Source organism: Opisthorchis viverrini (genome assembly GCF_000715545.1).
Source record: "Opisthorchis viverrini unplaced genomic scaffold opera_v5_29, whole genome shotgun sequence".
In the NCBI taxonomy this organism is placed as follows: Eukaryota; Metazoa; Platyhelminthes; class Trematoda; order Opisthorchiida; family Opisthorchiidae; genus Opisthorchis; species Opisthorchis viverrini.
This window is the reverse complement of record NW_008751685.1, coordinates 2091469-2106691: the sequence shown is the minus strand read 5'-3', so window position 1 is coordinate 2106691 and position 15223 is coordinate 2091469. Positions and strand designations below refer to the sequence as shown.

Below are 15223 nucleotides of genomic sequence, written 5' to 3'. Positions count from 1 at the left end.
GCCTAGACAGCTCTATAGGCAGAGGTTGGGTTCGAACCACAGACCTTTCGGTCAGTAAATTCCCACTCTAACCACTTGGACCATCTTCAGTTGAGATAGGGATACCTCACTGATTAGGACGCAAGCCGACCAGAAAGTAGGTCGTTCGAACTCAACTCCTCCATCTCGACTGCTTCTGTCTAGGTCTGGACAAACTGATAATACCTCAACCCTCGTGCTTCCTTCGGCTAGCGTGGCAGCTGAACAACTATCACGATTATTTTGTTGCTACAGTTGGAGCTGAGTCAAATTGTAATCCGACACTCCTGTGACGCCGAAAAGCAACCTCTGATTCATGATGCTTGTAAGTGGGGTGGACTGATCCGAGGATTTGTAAATAAGCGACAGAAAATTGAAAAGAGGCCTGAAGTCCGAAAAACTGGTAGAGCCACGGTGCATGAACTGACCAAACAATAAGTGTCCTTGACGATATATCAAAATATTGATGGCTCATATGTGCTCATTGGTAGTAGATCAACAGCCACCTGATCCACGATCGACTACAATCTGTTCAGCGCGGACATCCAGATGATCAGATCGAAGATGTGCGGAACTGGGCTGTGGTATTAAAGTAAACCGAACAGCTCCTAATTAGAGTGAGATTTTCCAACTATAATGAATACAACTGAGTGTAACAACAGAGAGATTACTTGAGGAGCCAAACAAAGGGACTCAGCATGCATGACAAAATATTGGGGATTCTTCGTAGATGTAATGCTGGCTCACCTTCTGTGTAACCCCAGTCGATGTTTTCTTTTGTGTCTGGTAAACTGGTTGCGCTTGTGCGGTATTTTGACTGGGAAGACGACCATCTATCTGAGTATTGGAATAATTTACAAGTTGTTTCAGCTGTTCAGCATCAAGTTTCAATGGTTCAGGTTGCTCGACCTGTGTGGCCTCCTTTGTCAAAGGCGGCTTGGATAAGGGATCTGGTGCGTTCTGTTTGCCAGTCTTATCGGGAGGATGTGCATCAGATGTAGTGTGAATTTGGTCTTTTCCCAGCTTTGGAGGAGCGGACTCTATGACTTTGGCAATTGGTAGAGGTTTGTCCTCAGCGGTCCAACAGCTCCTTGCCACTGCCTTCATACTGTCCTCTTCGTTGACCTCATACGACTCGTCAGATTCGTCGTCTGAGTCATCTACCTCGTCTTCGTCGTCAAGTTCGTCTTCATCCACATCCACATCACTATCATCTTCGTCATTTGCAGCTGTGCCCGTCGTCTGAACGGGGCGATAGTAAAAAGAAATGGACACGGTTAGCAGTGCACTACTGTTATAAGCTTTTAAGTAGCTCAAAGTTTTTGACGTAGATAAAGTGGCCTGTGGCCTGTATCGCGATATTTCAAATATCGTAGCGACTGAAACATGAGGTGGCCTGGTGCAGCACATTCAGTTGCCTGAGAACATCATAAACGAGAGATTCGGCTGGGTTCCAATCTCTCGAAAGAACCAAATTAGTTTGCAGATGAGTGTATATTCGCTAATGGCCTGTGGATTCATCAGTTTTGCAAACGTTGTAATCTATGGTGACGACAAATATGACATGCTTTGGAATTTTTCAGTTTAGACCAGATCGATTCCAACTTAAAGTGGGTCAAACGTTTCAAAGTACCGAGGTCACTGACTCCCCAGAAGGAAACCGCCAATCTCTAGTGCACATTAAGACAGCCCGAGTAATGGACAGACAGCAAGCGCCTAAACTGGTGGCTAGTCTCCTTTGGGGTAACGAACCCGTGACCAGTTATATTCCTCTAACAGAGACTTCGACTGACTTGAATCACCGCATTAAGTGTTTCCATTGAAGAATGGATGGGAAAACCACCTGCCTATGGATAATTGCTCTTGTGTCCCTCGTTCAAGGTGCACCGAATCCCCGCGTGCTTCTTGGAAACCGGCTACTCTTACAGAATTGGGAAAGAGAACATCGAAAGCTCTTTGCTCCTAAATTAGTAAAGACGGTCTTATGTGTCGGAAAATGGAAAAGAAACAGACCAGCTGTTGACCGGGCGGATGTGATTAACAAGAATAGACTTCACGGAATAGCACAGCAAACTCAAGATAGACACATGGAGACTTTCTCCGAGGAAATATCTCTTTCCAGGTGGTATGCCGTATTCAGGGTACCGCTGTCACTACCGATTCACAATTTTCACAGCACGGATCCGCTTGAAATGTCAGTCCACATACTCCTCACAATATTTTTCTATGATATGCATACAGACAAGTTGATCGTCCTCACGTGAGAATTCATTTCCGGTTGTTGGGAATCTGCCTCTGCTTTGCTCTTCGTGCCATCCGCCTGCTTTTCTTCAGTTGGTTCCTCTGTCTCCTCCAGATGAGTTGCCAGATCCTTTTGTGTTACAAGCCGTTCGGATTGGGCATCTACTAGCGAAGGATCCCGTGTTGGATGACGCACGCGGCCTTCTTGTGAAGGACGTTGCTTCCCATCAGACTCAGAAGCCAGTTGTTGATTAAGCCCTTCAGCAGCTGGGTGACGCGGCAAGGGGCGCTGCGAGGATGTAAGTGGCGCACCATGCCGAGTCTGCCCCTGTTGGGTGGTTGAGAATCCCGGTGGCACAACCGAAACAGGCTTGTCTGATGTCTGTTGTTCAGGTCTGGCAGGAACTTGTGGGCGAGGTTGCAGTTGATCTAGTCTGTCGACCAAGTCTGTGTAGGGCTTGAAAAGCAGAGACAATGTGCATGCTGTGATCAACCGGAAAAAGGACAAATAGATGACCGAATCGGTAGCTGACAAGCATGGGAAATTGAGGAAGTCGGTAGGAGCTGCGAGCTTTACAGCTGTGATAACTATGGCACCAAAATGTACACCACTTAATAACAAACCAAATGAAAGAGTGTTCAATAGGTAAGGGTGTAAATAGGTATCGTGCACCGCAAAGTAATATGGGAAATTCCGGAAGAAATGTAACTTCTATAATTCAAGTGGATTCCTGGACAAAGCAGAAGGAAACCCTGACTGGGGTATTCAGAACGGAAACTCTCACAAAGGGCCGGTCCAACGAAGAAATCAAAATCTCGTACGTGCAACCAAAGCAACAGCTGTACACCATATAACCTACACGAGTAATAGGTCTCTCGAAATTCCTGCTTTGCCGGAGAATGGAGCAGTGGAAGCTGGGCCAAAATCAATGGATTTGGTTTCGACTTCATAGGTGCAAGGTCACAAATCGTGACTGTGGGATAGTGAATGAAGTGTTTGACCTGAAGTGACTTCGATAACTTCACAAAAAAAGACATTGCCTATTGGTGTAGGCTCATCGCTACACCGCTACCACACAATGGGAAGGAAACAACGCGCAACGATCACCTAGCGTAATTCTCACTGAAAGGCGCACTAAAAGTGCGGTCAAACAAAATGTTTTTTTTTGTGAATAAGAAAGATCCAGATCAAGAAAAGCTGAGCCGGACCAGACGTTCGGTCCTTACTGTGACCAAGCAGGAGGGCGTAAAGGAAGCTATCACGTCCGTTTCGGGCTCATAAGCCAAAGGGGCTATGAATCCGCCCAACCCGAGTCATACTTCCAAAAACCACTTCAACTGATGGTGAAATACATCCAGATTTTATTTATTATAAATCGCACAGCACTGATCGATCACACATGAAACCCGACTGGAGGATTTACTCAAATTCCGACTCCCTGAGACCAAACCAAAGGCGATGTAATGAGTAGATAACGAAATTACCTTTCTCTCGAGATCACATACCACACGATTTGTAGGTGCAGCCTGCCCGTAAAAATTTTGCCTTGCTGTTGCATCGTCCAGTTGCATGGCTTCGGCTGTCCTTTTTCCATGGGCAAGTGCAGGTAACCCACCGGAAGAAGTTACGTGGGCCCCACGTTGGTTGAGCCGATGACTCACAGTTGCCTCCACCAGGTGTTGCTCTGCCGCACCGGCCATGGTCGGTGGCATGGGCGTGGTAACCATACCAATTTGGCTTAATTGAGCAACACCGCTTGGAATCTGTTGGTGATGCTGTTGGTGGTTGTTGCCTGGCGAAGAAGGCAGAATGATGGGTAACTTGAGTTCGGTAGTCGGGTTTCCCTCCATTACCTTCAAGATTCGAGGAAGATAGTGTACCAAACGATCCAGAGTGTGATCCCAAGCGGTCCTGAGCATGCCAAAATGAAGAACACATTGATGAAATACGCTTGCATGAATGGGGCAGGATTCCGATACCGGGTTGCACTGTCACTATCAAATATGCCCCTCAGACTTAAACTAATGAGTATTGCCAGGAGATAGGAAATCATGGCTAGAATCATTGTAAAAAGTCATCACAGGGGCATACATGGTCACCATACAGCACATAGTTGGCTGTAAACTTTCCGTCAGATCGAAAACAGGAGAAACGGAGGCAAGGAAGAACTTGATTAAAAGGGAATCCGGAGAAACGGGGGCATCATCATCATCATCAAGGACAGCAACATCAGTGTTGCCACTGATGCCTCACTGCCGTACTGTAACATAACCAATTAATGAAAAGACAGTTCTAGATCAATAGTAAAGACCGTGTACCTGTGCAATGGTGTGCAATGCTGATGAAATATGCGAATGGTGTCTGGTCAAGTGTCAAAGCGCCATTCCTGTGGCTGATGGAAGGTCGATATGGGAATTGCTGAATCGCTATGCAGTGTTTGATTACTATTTTTTCGTATTCAAACAAACCAAAACCGAAGAGAACGCTTGAGGATGTCAACTTTTCAAAAACCCTGTGCGAATAAGATTACTTTTGTGTCTGATAGCGTGTAGCTACTTACTTCGTGTTAGTCAATAAACAAAGGAACTCTTCCTTTCACAAGTAGCGAGGTTCATTTCATTGACTGACCCTTGTTCAAGTTGACTTATTGGGTCAGGATGCCTTACTTTGTTAAGTGGTTGATTAGCTCACATCAACTTACAAATGGTTGTGAAGTTGACGGAACGAAACGAACTAGCTGAGCACTAGGGTGATTGGTGTCTTCAGTTGTAGCAGAAAGCCCTGAGAACACATGGATGCCGAGTGTGGGTTCCAACCACCTCAAATTTTCAGGGTACTTTTATGCGTACGCATTTGAACTCCATACAGATTCACCGTACCACAAGGGATCAAAAGCAGGAGACTGTGTGACTGGTACAATTGGTCAGACGCTGACATTCACGCGTTCGTCGCAGTGACCAACAGTGCTTGAAGAGTCACCGACTCTAACTATGCACTAAGCTTGGCAAGCTAAACCAAGATTCTTTAATGATGTTAGTGGCTTTCGTCACAAGTATGAAAGGTTACTTTGTCAAGTCGAACCATAGAGTTGCAGCTTTCGACCCACGCACGATGGCCGCGATACTACTTGGTCAACGTGACAGGAACAGGAGCAATCGAGGATGTTTAAACCGCCGACCACCCTCATCAGCAACTCAAATCTTTCTTGCCGCACCGGTTCAAGTCTTTAAATATGTCAAGACTGCAGAGCTGTAGAACGAAAGTGGTCACGAACTTGCATTAGGATTCTAAGGGATTTTCATAGCCACGATAAAATAGTGACAGAACTCGTAAAATGTTGACACCGCAAGACGTATTCGGTTCTAATGAGGATTCGCCAATTGCACGTAGCATAGTTCAACGAACCCGTGACCATGGTGACAGTCGGCAAGCTAGTAGACCACTATATTACCAAGGCACCAAACATATTGTTCTGTGTCCGTTAGTGTCCACCGTCAAATCACGTGCGACCTGTTTACGTTTGACACCTTATTGTACATATGTTTTCCTTTTACCCGTTTGAATTTTCATTCCGAAAATCAGACCAAAATTGTGCACGCCGACAATATACAGACTTGATTCTACAAGAAGTCAGCAAAGCGAAGAATTACAGAATCGCATTGGGGTTGAAGACAGAACTGACAGAACTTTTCTCTGAAGACAGTAAGAGCTCAACACAGTTTGGAAGTCACTGTCGGAAAATTACACGCAAGCTGGATACAGGGACGTAGGCGTATGTATAAATACTATGCACACGAAAACTGAAAAAGCAACTGGTAACCTGAAGGAGAAACAGGAGGGACTCGGCGAGACAAAAAACTTTACCATGCAGTATAAATCATGCGAATCCTAAGAGGTTCGTCACTCACTTCTAGTTATGAAGTTTACCAAGTACTTTACAAAAGATTATCGGCATGGTTGAAGTCGTCATGAACCGAGGAAATGCAAAGTATCAATACTAGACCGAAATCCGGAGAACTCGTCACGAAGCCATCCTTAATGATCGCGGTGACAGTCAGGCGTAATGCAGATATGCATAACTAGGATTTGTGGGAAGTTTCGTTAAGAACACTGATTTGATTTATTCCGTCGTACGTGTCAGGCCACATCTCCACATCAATATATTAAAACGTATTGAACAGTACAAGTTCCGTTTATGAGTGGCTAGATGGCCCAAGTGGTAAGAGCGCGAATTTACTGACCGGAAGGTCCGTAGTTTGCATCCGAGCTCCCCCTCTTAACTTCCCCTGTCTAGGCTTGAGCAACCTGGCAGTATCCCAGCCCTCATGTTTCCTTCGGGCAGCATGGCAACTAGGCACCGGAAGGGTGCTACAGCTGAACGCATTAGAAGCATTAGTTCCGTTCCTGTGGAGAGGAAAACTAGCTTCATATCCGAAAAAGTATGCCTGGACACAGAGTACCTGGAATAACGGTTGTTCCTCAGTTCAGTTTTGAGTTTCATTATCCTAAGCTAGCGCCATAGCAGAAAGAACCCCAAGAGTACACAGGACGTGGTGAACGCCCAAAACAAGTATAGGAAAACGTACAGCGCGTCGCACTTAAAGCGTACACAACGGCAACATTCTGGAAATTCGGAAGCTTTCTGGGCACACCACCGGCAGGCGGCATTCAGCGGATACTGTAACACGAGCGGCTGATGGGTACCAATTTTCAAACAGTCAAAGCTCATCTTAATAAGGGACCGCAAAGCGACCCGATCTTGTAACCAGTCATGTGCGAGGTATGCTAATCGGGTGTTGAAGCAGCTAGCGGTAAGGTGGTTGTGGAGTAGAATTCCACCGAACAGTATCGCACATATTGGTGTAGACTCCAGAGCTTTGAATGGAACAAATAAGTTCACCCATGTGACTCAATACCAAAAAGCAGTCATCGAAATCGCTGGCCTGCGGACGACTCACCACATTGAATGCCGAAAGGTGGTAGGTAATGCAGGAGCAGACACCGGTGTACATCCGTAAGTTTTCATGATACGTTCTGCGAGCAAAAAGTTTCTAAACAAACCCGCAACCAGCAGATCTTGGCGGAATAATTTCTGAAACAGATCGATCGGGAAGCTGCACCAGGCAATCGTGTCCGTGACTGCCGTAAATATCCAGTTGATCTCGCCCAAAAGCGACATTCGATTTGAATGAGCTCCAGGAATGCGGTCCAAGAGAGCCTCATCCAGATAGCCTTAAAAAAGCAGGTTATATCATAAAAGACAATTAATTTGACACAAATTCGCCCGACTAACAACCGGTGGATTAACCTTTTCAAACAGATAAGCCTTGGAGAAGATATGAACCACTACAGCTGAAAACCATGGGACAATCACACATTAGAGTTAGTCATGGATAGCCTTAAAATAGTTAGATTTCTGAATGACCAGTGGCACACTGAATGCTAAGCAAGGGAATTGTTGTCAAAGGTGTTCAAAACCGCAACTATAGTTTAAAAAACGTGCAAGCGGAGGATTATCTAACCTGGGAATGATTCTTGATGACGGAGCCAGTGCCAACGTAGCGCCATACGAATCGGAGTTGTGAGACAGGCCGTGAACAGATCGGCCGGAAGTTCGGGGTTCTGAGGCAGATCCTCGTCCTCTCGACAAGCAGCAAGCATGATTGTGTTTTCCATGGTAACCGGAGGATTGGTGACGAGGTGCGGGTTATTCGGAGCGGGAGTAGTGGATCCGGGTGGCTAGAACAGAATGAGTGAGAACAGAAAGTTGAAGGCTTGGGAAATCAACACCAAGAAGTGCAACAGTCGTCCCAAGTAACTGTCCTGCTCCTAACAAAAATCGGTCGGTTACGTTACTCTCAGGGTACGAAGCTACCAGGCAATCCAAATTATGAAGACTGAGATACTGCCCGGTTACCCTAGCCTAGACCGGATAATCTGACAGAACTCATTGACACAGTTGACTGTCCGTGTTCATTTTGGGCCAGAAAAGTACTGCAAGCAGAGAACTTTGGTAAGATGTTTCCAGGTAAGCAGAGTTTGGTGCCAGAGGATTAGAGTCATCATTACACTCTATGACCCCTGAAAAAGCCCATGTCTGGAAAAACATGGTGGCGACTGCATGAGCATGCATCACTTCCACGGACTGAGCTGCCGTTACCACTGAATCAGAGACAGAGGTAAATGGATAGGTGTGTAAAACTAGACGGATAGATTTTTCATCACACTGGTGACATTTTTTGAGTTGGTAAAACTCGTTGGAAGCGAGTTCGCCCGAGTTGAATGAGGTGCGTATGCGGTGTGATCATATCAGATTAAGCGTTTTGAAAATTCACAGGAATAACATGTCCACCCGTGACTCATTTAGGTCAGGTTAACAACACAAACAAACAGTCCCAGTCATGTCACACGGATTACCGCTTAAGAGTTTTATGCTGTCAGTTTCTATGTGGCATTATCCCCGTAAAAAAAATAAATGGTTCAGCTGTAACACCCTTCCGGTGCCTAGCAGCCATGATACCCGAACGAAGCACGAGGACTGGGAAACTGCCAGGTTGCCGAAGCCTAGACAGGGTTCGGGTTCGAACCACGGACTTTCCGGTCAGTGGTGGATCGTGACTACAATACACTGACCTGCACACGTAGTCACACCAAGGAAAAACGCCGTGGTAACTGCTCACCTGTGCTTGAGGTGGACCAGCACATGCATCCAGATTTGGCACGGGACCATCACGAACTGGGTTGCCAAGGTTGGTCGATCCACCACGATTTTCAGAGGTCTCCGTCTGCTGTTGCCGTTGCGCAGCCGCCAAGTTCTGGTTTGAAAATAAACAAGGTAGAATAGGGAAGAACGCACACTGGTATGACCGGCGTGTGTCCGAGACGATCACAGTTCAACTAAATCAGCCTTATCGCAAGAAGAAAGCAGAGTGAAGTTCAAGGGCAAGCTATCGCCTACGGTTGGACGCCCTTGAGAAATCTGAAGATATCTGCTTCCCGGATCACCGTTCAATCAACTGGAGGACGCTAGAATGCCACCAACTCAATGCTGGGCTAACTTCGCAAGGTGTAAAAAGCTGCTTGTGATAAACTGCCATCCTCAGGCCTACCGACATGGCTATCCTTTTCGAAAACAGGTTTGGATGTGGGCAGTTTGGAACTCAGTGAGCGACTGAATGGGTATTTCTTCTTGCCCACCCTGCATTATCACATTTCTTGGAGAGAACCTCGCGCTCACCTCGTGAGGCTGAATTCACTGTCGGCTTACCCGTAAGTCCCTTCGGGATTTAAGCTGGGCTATGGTCTCACAAGCAACAGGAAGACAACGCAACACAACACAACCAATTACAGGTAGATCAATCGAAATTGGAATAGGCTAAAAAGGTTTGAGGCGCATATATGGGGAAAAAGGCAACGCAAAAAGCAACCCAGGTGGCAGACATACCAATAAAGTTACGGGTAATACGACTGTTAATCTCATGCCAATGACAAATATAATATAATCTCTGAGAACCTAGCTAAGCATAAGCAGGAAAACAGAAAACGCCCACCCAACCGAGCACTGAAAATGCACTCTCAAATATGAGGGGATCATCATCATCATCGACAGTATGACATCAGTATTCAACACCGATGCCTTACTGCCGTATGAAGGGATAGTTTGTAAACCACTTGTCATGATCAATATACAACACAGTCGAAAATGAATCATAACACACCTACCTCAGCCATTCTTCGGCGACAAAATATTTCGTACATACGAATGACTCGGCCAGCATTTTGACAATCAAACACGTAGACGGACGGAGCACCCAACCACCGTTGTAGATCGTACAAGGATAGAGGGATGTATTTCGTGAATTTCTGATGAATTGGGAGAAACAATACTAATAATTAAATAAACTAAATTATTACTAATTAAACCAAATTTTGGTCACTGTCCGAAGACCACCCAAAGGTAGCACGAAGGTGATTATAATGTCAGGTTGTCCAAGCTTTGTAAGGTGCGATCAAAAGTCAATAAGGGTTTTGAATCAGTAGCCACTGTGAGAACTTCGCAATAAAGCCCTTAAGTCTCACCCTAAGGGACGAACATGAGAAGTCGGATGGTAACAAACGTTAATGATGACTGAATACCTGAGCACGCAGAGTAAATCCCCTTAGTAAGAACCACTTCGGATTATCCGTGGACTTATCAACAGGATCTCGGATTTGTTGGTGTCTATTGAGTACAAAACATAAATTCTTAGGTGTCCACAAAACAAATGTAGCGGAGAAAATCCGGAAAAAAATTGTGGTCTTAACCGTGTCTCGTAGATGAGTCTTCATATCAGAAGCTGGACCGAAAGACAACGCAGTGTTCCCGAATCCTACCAATTTTCCAATTCTCCAAGAGCAACCACCCGAACATGGACAGGGTTCAAACTCGAAATAATTCCACGTATTGTGTAAATTACACTCAGTTGCACACAAATTCGGTTTAAACGGGAGACTCAACCGAATCCCGGCTAAGTCTCTCGTTTATAACATTGCTCAACTGAATGTGCTGTACAGTAGATGTCGTATAGAAGTATATCTGATGGGAACATCATCATCATTGTCACCTGTAATAACCGCGTACTCGTCGTACAGTGGTTGTAGCTGCTGCAGTTTCGTTCACCGATGGTTTGGGGGTAGGTAGCTGCGCATTGCAGGCGGGAACATCGGATTAACAATGCCAGAAGGTCTTCGGTTTAGCTCTAACGCGATGGATAAGCTAATTCACGCCGCACAGGCTATGCTGGTTAGGAAGTGAACGTCGTTTGTGGGGAGACCAGCTAACTCCCGGAGTTTTTTGGTCCTGTGCTGAGTGCAAAAGACTGGGGGTAGTCTATGACCTGAAAGCCTAACGGTACTATCCGGTAAACTCAGACGGGTTGATAGCTGTCGTCTCTTGATGGGAACTTCTGTAATCAACTCAACAACGGTTATTGACATTGGCAAATATGGCTCAGTGCCTCAGTCAGCGCTGCTCCACATTCAAAGCTATTGACATTCCGTAGGTAGCCATCCTAGCCCTCAGTTCATTAAGGATCTAGAAGGATTCAGCCGCATCGTTGTTCCGACAATTGCCTCTAAGCCTAGACAGGCTTGAGCAACCTGTTCGCTGGAATATAAAAGAAGCAGCTCAAGTCTACGCCCAGACCATACAACAAAAAGATATACCAACAGTTAGAAAACTGGGAATAGGAAACAAATTGAGAAATATAACGCCATTCCCCACCGTATTGAACACCCAAATTTCGCCATTTTCTGTTGGCCTCGGTACCCCATGACCATTATAGTGAAACAGGATCCGATCGCCTTTCACGTTGCGACGCAAACTAATCGTCAGGTTTTTAACATCTTCCAAAGTAGGATCCAGACACTGCTTGAAACGCGCTCGAGGCTGCCAACGTTCATACTGAGCCTTTTTGGAACAGAGGGGAAAAACAGAGAAACAGGGGAAGTTATTCAAACTCATCACCAGTTCACGAACACGATATGGTCGGGTGCCAATACTTTTCGTGAAGCAATGTCTTCAGCAGAGAAGATTAATGGTACTCACTAAATATTATGATTAGTACAATATAGAAAAACAGACTGTTCGGGTACGATATCTGTTTGGTGCACAGCTGCTCTGTACTACGGAAGAGGATCGGTATACGATCGGGTTACTCGAATCCGGAACGTGTGGAAAAGAACCATGTGCAAGTTAGAGCGACGGTCATTCATTCAAGAACCCATGTGATAAATCTAGTGCCACAATCGCCCCCTTCCCACAAGAGGTGATACCGTCTGGCCTAACCTGTTCACTGAAGAACGGAAGCATTCCCTAAAAAGACCGCATTCATCAAAAGTCACGTAGAAAATATAAGAAAAACTACTTGCACCACACTGCTGAGATCAATCGCAGCTGCAACCACCAAAATAGGATACTGCCGTTGTTCAGTGTTCCCCTCAATAGTAGTTTGTTATACGACGGGCACCTATGAGTTATAACCGTACGGAACTCACTGGTTCAAGTGTGACTTTTCATGCTGTGCGTTTAGATCACGAATTTCAAGGCTTACGAACTCGGCCGCTACTCTATGATAAGTAACACAAAATCCGGGTTATTATACCTACGACAGCGTCTGGCCCATTGTGGGGTCATACAAGGGACACATGGGTCTTCGACGTTCGGATAGTCACGCAGCTGCGTTGGAATCGCGTATGGAGTTCACATTGATCGGCACGATACGGGGTAGCACAATTAGCAGCATAGTGAACAGGGCAACAGCCCGGCAAACGGAAGGTTGATGGTTCGAGTCCATACACAAGTCTATATTTTAGTTCATACAATTGAACTTCTCATCTCCGTATATATGGATTCTCTCGCACTTCGGGTCAACTGATTATTGACATTGTAATATTACCTATATGCTTCTTACACCTGTGAAATCGATCTGCTCCAAACGCGTTTATCTCAGATGAGTGGAAAGGCAGACACCTCTTTCGGTAACAAACCCCTGGGAAATCTCAAGTAGTCTAGATAAGAATACTGCCTGATTTGATGTTTCACGCCAAGATAATGCAAAGTCTTACCACAAGACTTGGTGGGATCAAGAAAGTGGATTCTTACTAACCAGTCGATAAGTTTACACACTCAGGCAATTGTGCTGAGGCTGGCGGCTCGGAGAAAGAAGCAATCGATGGCCTACAGAACACCAACGGCACCAGTGTCATATCAGCTTGCCTTTTGAAAGCCCAGTCTGCAAAGCGACGGTGCGCCATCATCTTCATCAGAGACAGTAACACCTGTGTTGACACTGATGCTTCACTGCCGTACAACCATAAAGTTCGCCTAATCGTATTTAAAGCCAGAGTGAAAAGATAACAAGTGGGTGATAGAGGGGATCTAGTGCTGGCCTATATCAAGCATTCTGAGGTGCCTACACTTCCAAGCGCTCAATCAGACAATCTGGAAAGAAACGGACAGCACGGACGACACTGGAATCGATTAGCCGCTATTTCCCGTCTATTCTTGTCTCCAGCCAAGAACAGACGGGGTCACGGGGACTCCATTCTGGAAGGTGTGCAACACCAACAATACACAAACTCTTCGTTATCTCTTTCACGCCTTTCTGCCAAGTCACACATTTTCCACCTCGCGGTTTGCGCCATTCGGAAAGGGGGACGGAGAACAACAATCGTCTCGGTAGATGGTGTTTCGCCATGCATAACACATGACGGAGCCATCCTAGTCGATGGTGGTAGATGTTCTTCTCGATTGAAGTGCCTGCCGCACAACCGAATACCTGTTTTCTGATCACGTTACTATCCGTTGACGCCACCCAAAACCAGCAACGTTGCTCAGACATCGGTAGTCAAAAACCTCAGATCATCCGTCCGCAGAGGCCGCGTCAAGGTAAGTCCTGTGATTACCACATTCACTAAGAGTACCGTTTTTGAAAATGGGCAACAATATTGATTCACTGTAGAGAAAGGAATACAGGTGAACGGGGAAGGGACTTGGTGCAAGCTTATTACAGTCATTCCGAGGTACCTACACCTCCAGACATTTATTGAGGCAATATGGATAGAAACTGAAAAAAACTGACATCGGTAAACAGCAGTGTCTCCAAATGGGAGCAGTGGGGATCACGCGGTCCTTATCCTGGAAGGCGAGCAGCACCGACCGAGCGAAATTTGTCCACGCAATCTACCCACCGTATCCACTAAGACGCAAGCGCAGACTGAAAGGGTAACTGGATACTCAACTACAGCTCCTACTGGGCTCCAAGCACGGGTGGAGAGCGCCCGGAACTGTCTACTGGAGCCCGTTATCAAAGCATGTTTGGAAAATTCTCTAAAAGATGCAAGACTCTATGGGGCCATGCAGTTTCCGCCGCGACGGTCACCCGTGAAATTGTTTCGCAAGGACACAAGTCAACTCTGCGACGAAATGGAAATGATAAAGCTGACAACGAATACCTGTTTTTCTCAACTAAGTCAATTAAGTCAACGAGAGCAACGAAGAACGTCGACTTATTTGCAAACAACGGCACTACCTTGGTTTTCGGCAAAAGGAGTCGTACTGTGTTAAAACGAACCTGTAAATTTCTTCCGATAACTTCAAGAGCACGTAAGCTATTGGCATCTGTAGGGTCGAACCAAGCCTCAACCTTGGAGTATGGAGGTATTTTCTGAACATCCGGGGGGTCAATATCGATGTTGAGACAGACGACAAGGGCGCTTGCACCAGTTTTTGTCTACGGAAATCGATCAACCAACCGCAGAATACCTTTTCCTTGTGGTGTTTTTCTTCGTATAGTACACTTCCTTCGATTTCTTCGCAAAGGTGCCGTGAAGAAAAAGCAACGCGTGTTGACAACAAAACTCTCTCTTCAATATCTTCTTCTGAAAGCGACAACGAAGAATCTTTTTGTGTTACCGGACTCGAGCACATGGAAACCATAAGGGCGGGGGCATGCGCTGGGTGGTCTGCAATGCCACAAAAAGACCCTGAGGTCGAACCAGCTTCGACCGATTTGTTGAACTAAAAGTTCAGTGCGTTAATTAAACCCAGCAAATGCGCTACAAGGAGCATAATATTTAGCAACTCAAAGAAATTGGCCTCATGCTGAACTAGGGGTGGCGACTTATTTAAATTTATCCATATAACCAGGTGAATATGGAACGCAGTATCCGCACAATGAAATTGAATTTTCGGAAGCTATCACATGTAACTGATGGGCTGGGGCAATTAGACAATGGACTTCAAAGTATCAGTCCAAACTTTCGAGCCCTACTTAGGCATCAATGGTTCTCAGGATATTGGAAAAATATTCCACCTTACTTTTACGCTAGAGGAATGATTGCTCTAGTAACAACGAAATTAGGTGAGCTGCAAAAATGTGAGAGTATATTAGGCTGGTTTTGGGTTTGAGTACAAACGCAACA

General features: G+C 45.7%; 2 protein-coding genes across 2 annotated transcripts in view; one reads left to right on the top strand and one right to left on the bottom strand.

Annotated features, from left to right (window-relative positions):
• Positions 1-2514, top strand: part of T265_02416 (hypothetical protein) — a gene marked incomplete at both ends in the record, with an annotated part of 25708 nt that extends 23194 nt beyond the window's left edge. Inside the window, one exon of the mRNA XM_009166649.1 lies at positions 2375-2514. Within this exon, the coding sequence (XP_009164913.1) occupies positions 2375-2514 (140 nt within the window). The remainder of the gene's footprint in view (positions 1-2374) is intronic.
• Positions 1-14819, bottom strand: part of T265_02419 (hypothetical protein) — a gene marked incomplete at both ends in the record, with an annotated part of 58959 nt that extends 44140 nt beyond the window's left edge. The window contains 10 exons of the mRNA XM_009166652.1: positions 766-1260; positions 2258-2823; positions 3120-3261; positions 3745-4171; positions 7219-7492; positions 7783-7999; positions 8941-9075; positions 9983-10123; positions 11523-11817; positions 14374-14819. Coding sequence (XP_009164916.1) covers positions 766-1260; positions 2258-2823; positions 3120-3261; positions 3745-4171; positions 7219-7492; positions 7783-7999; positions 8941-9075; positions 9983-10123; positions 11523-11817; positions 14374-14738 — 3057 coding nt within the window. The remainder of the gene's footprint in view (positions 1-765; positions 1261-2257; positions 2824-3119; positions 3262-3744; positions 4172-7218; positions 7493-7782; positions 8000-8940; positions 9076-9982; positions 10124-11522; positions 11818-14373) is intronic.
• Positions 14820-15223: the final 404 nt, after the last annotated feature.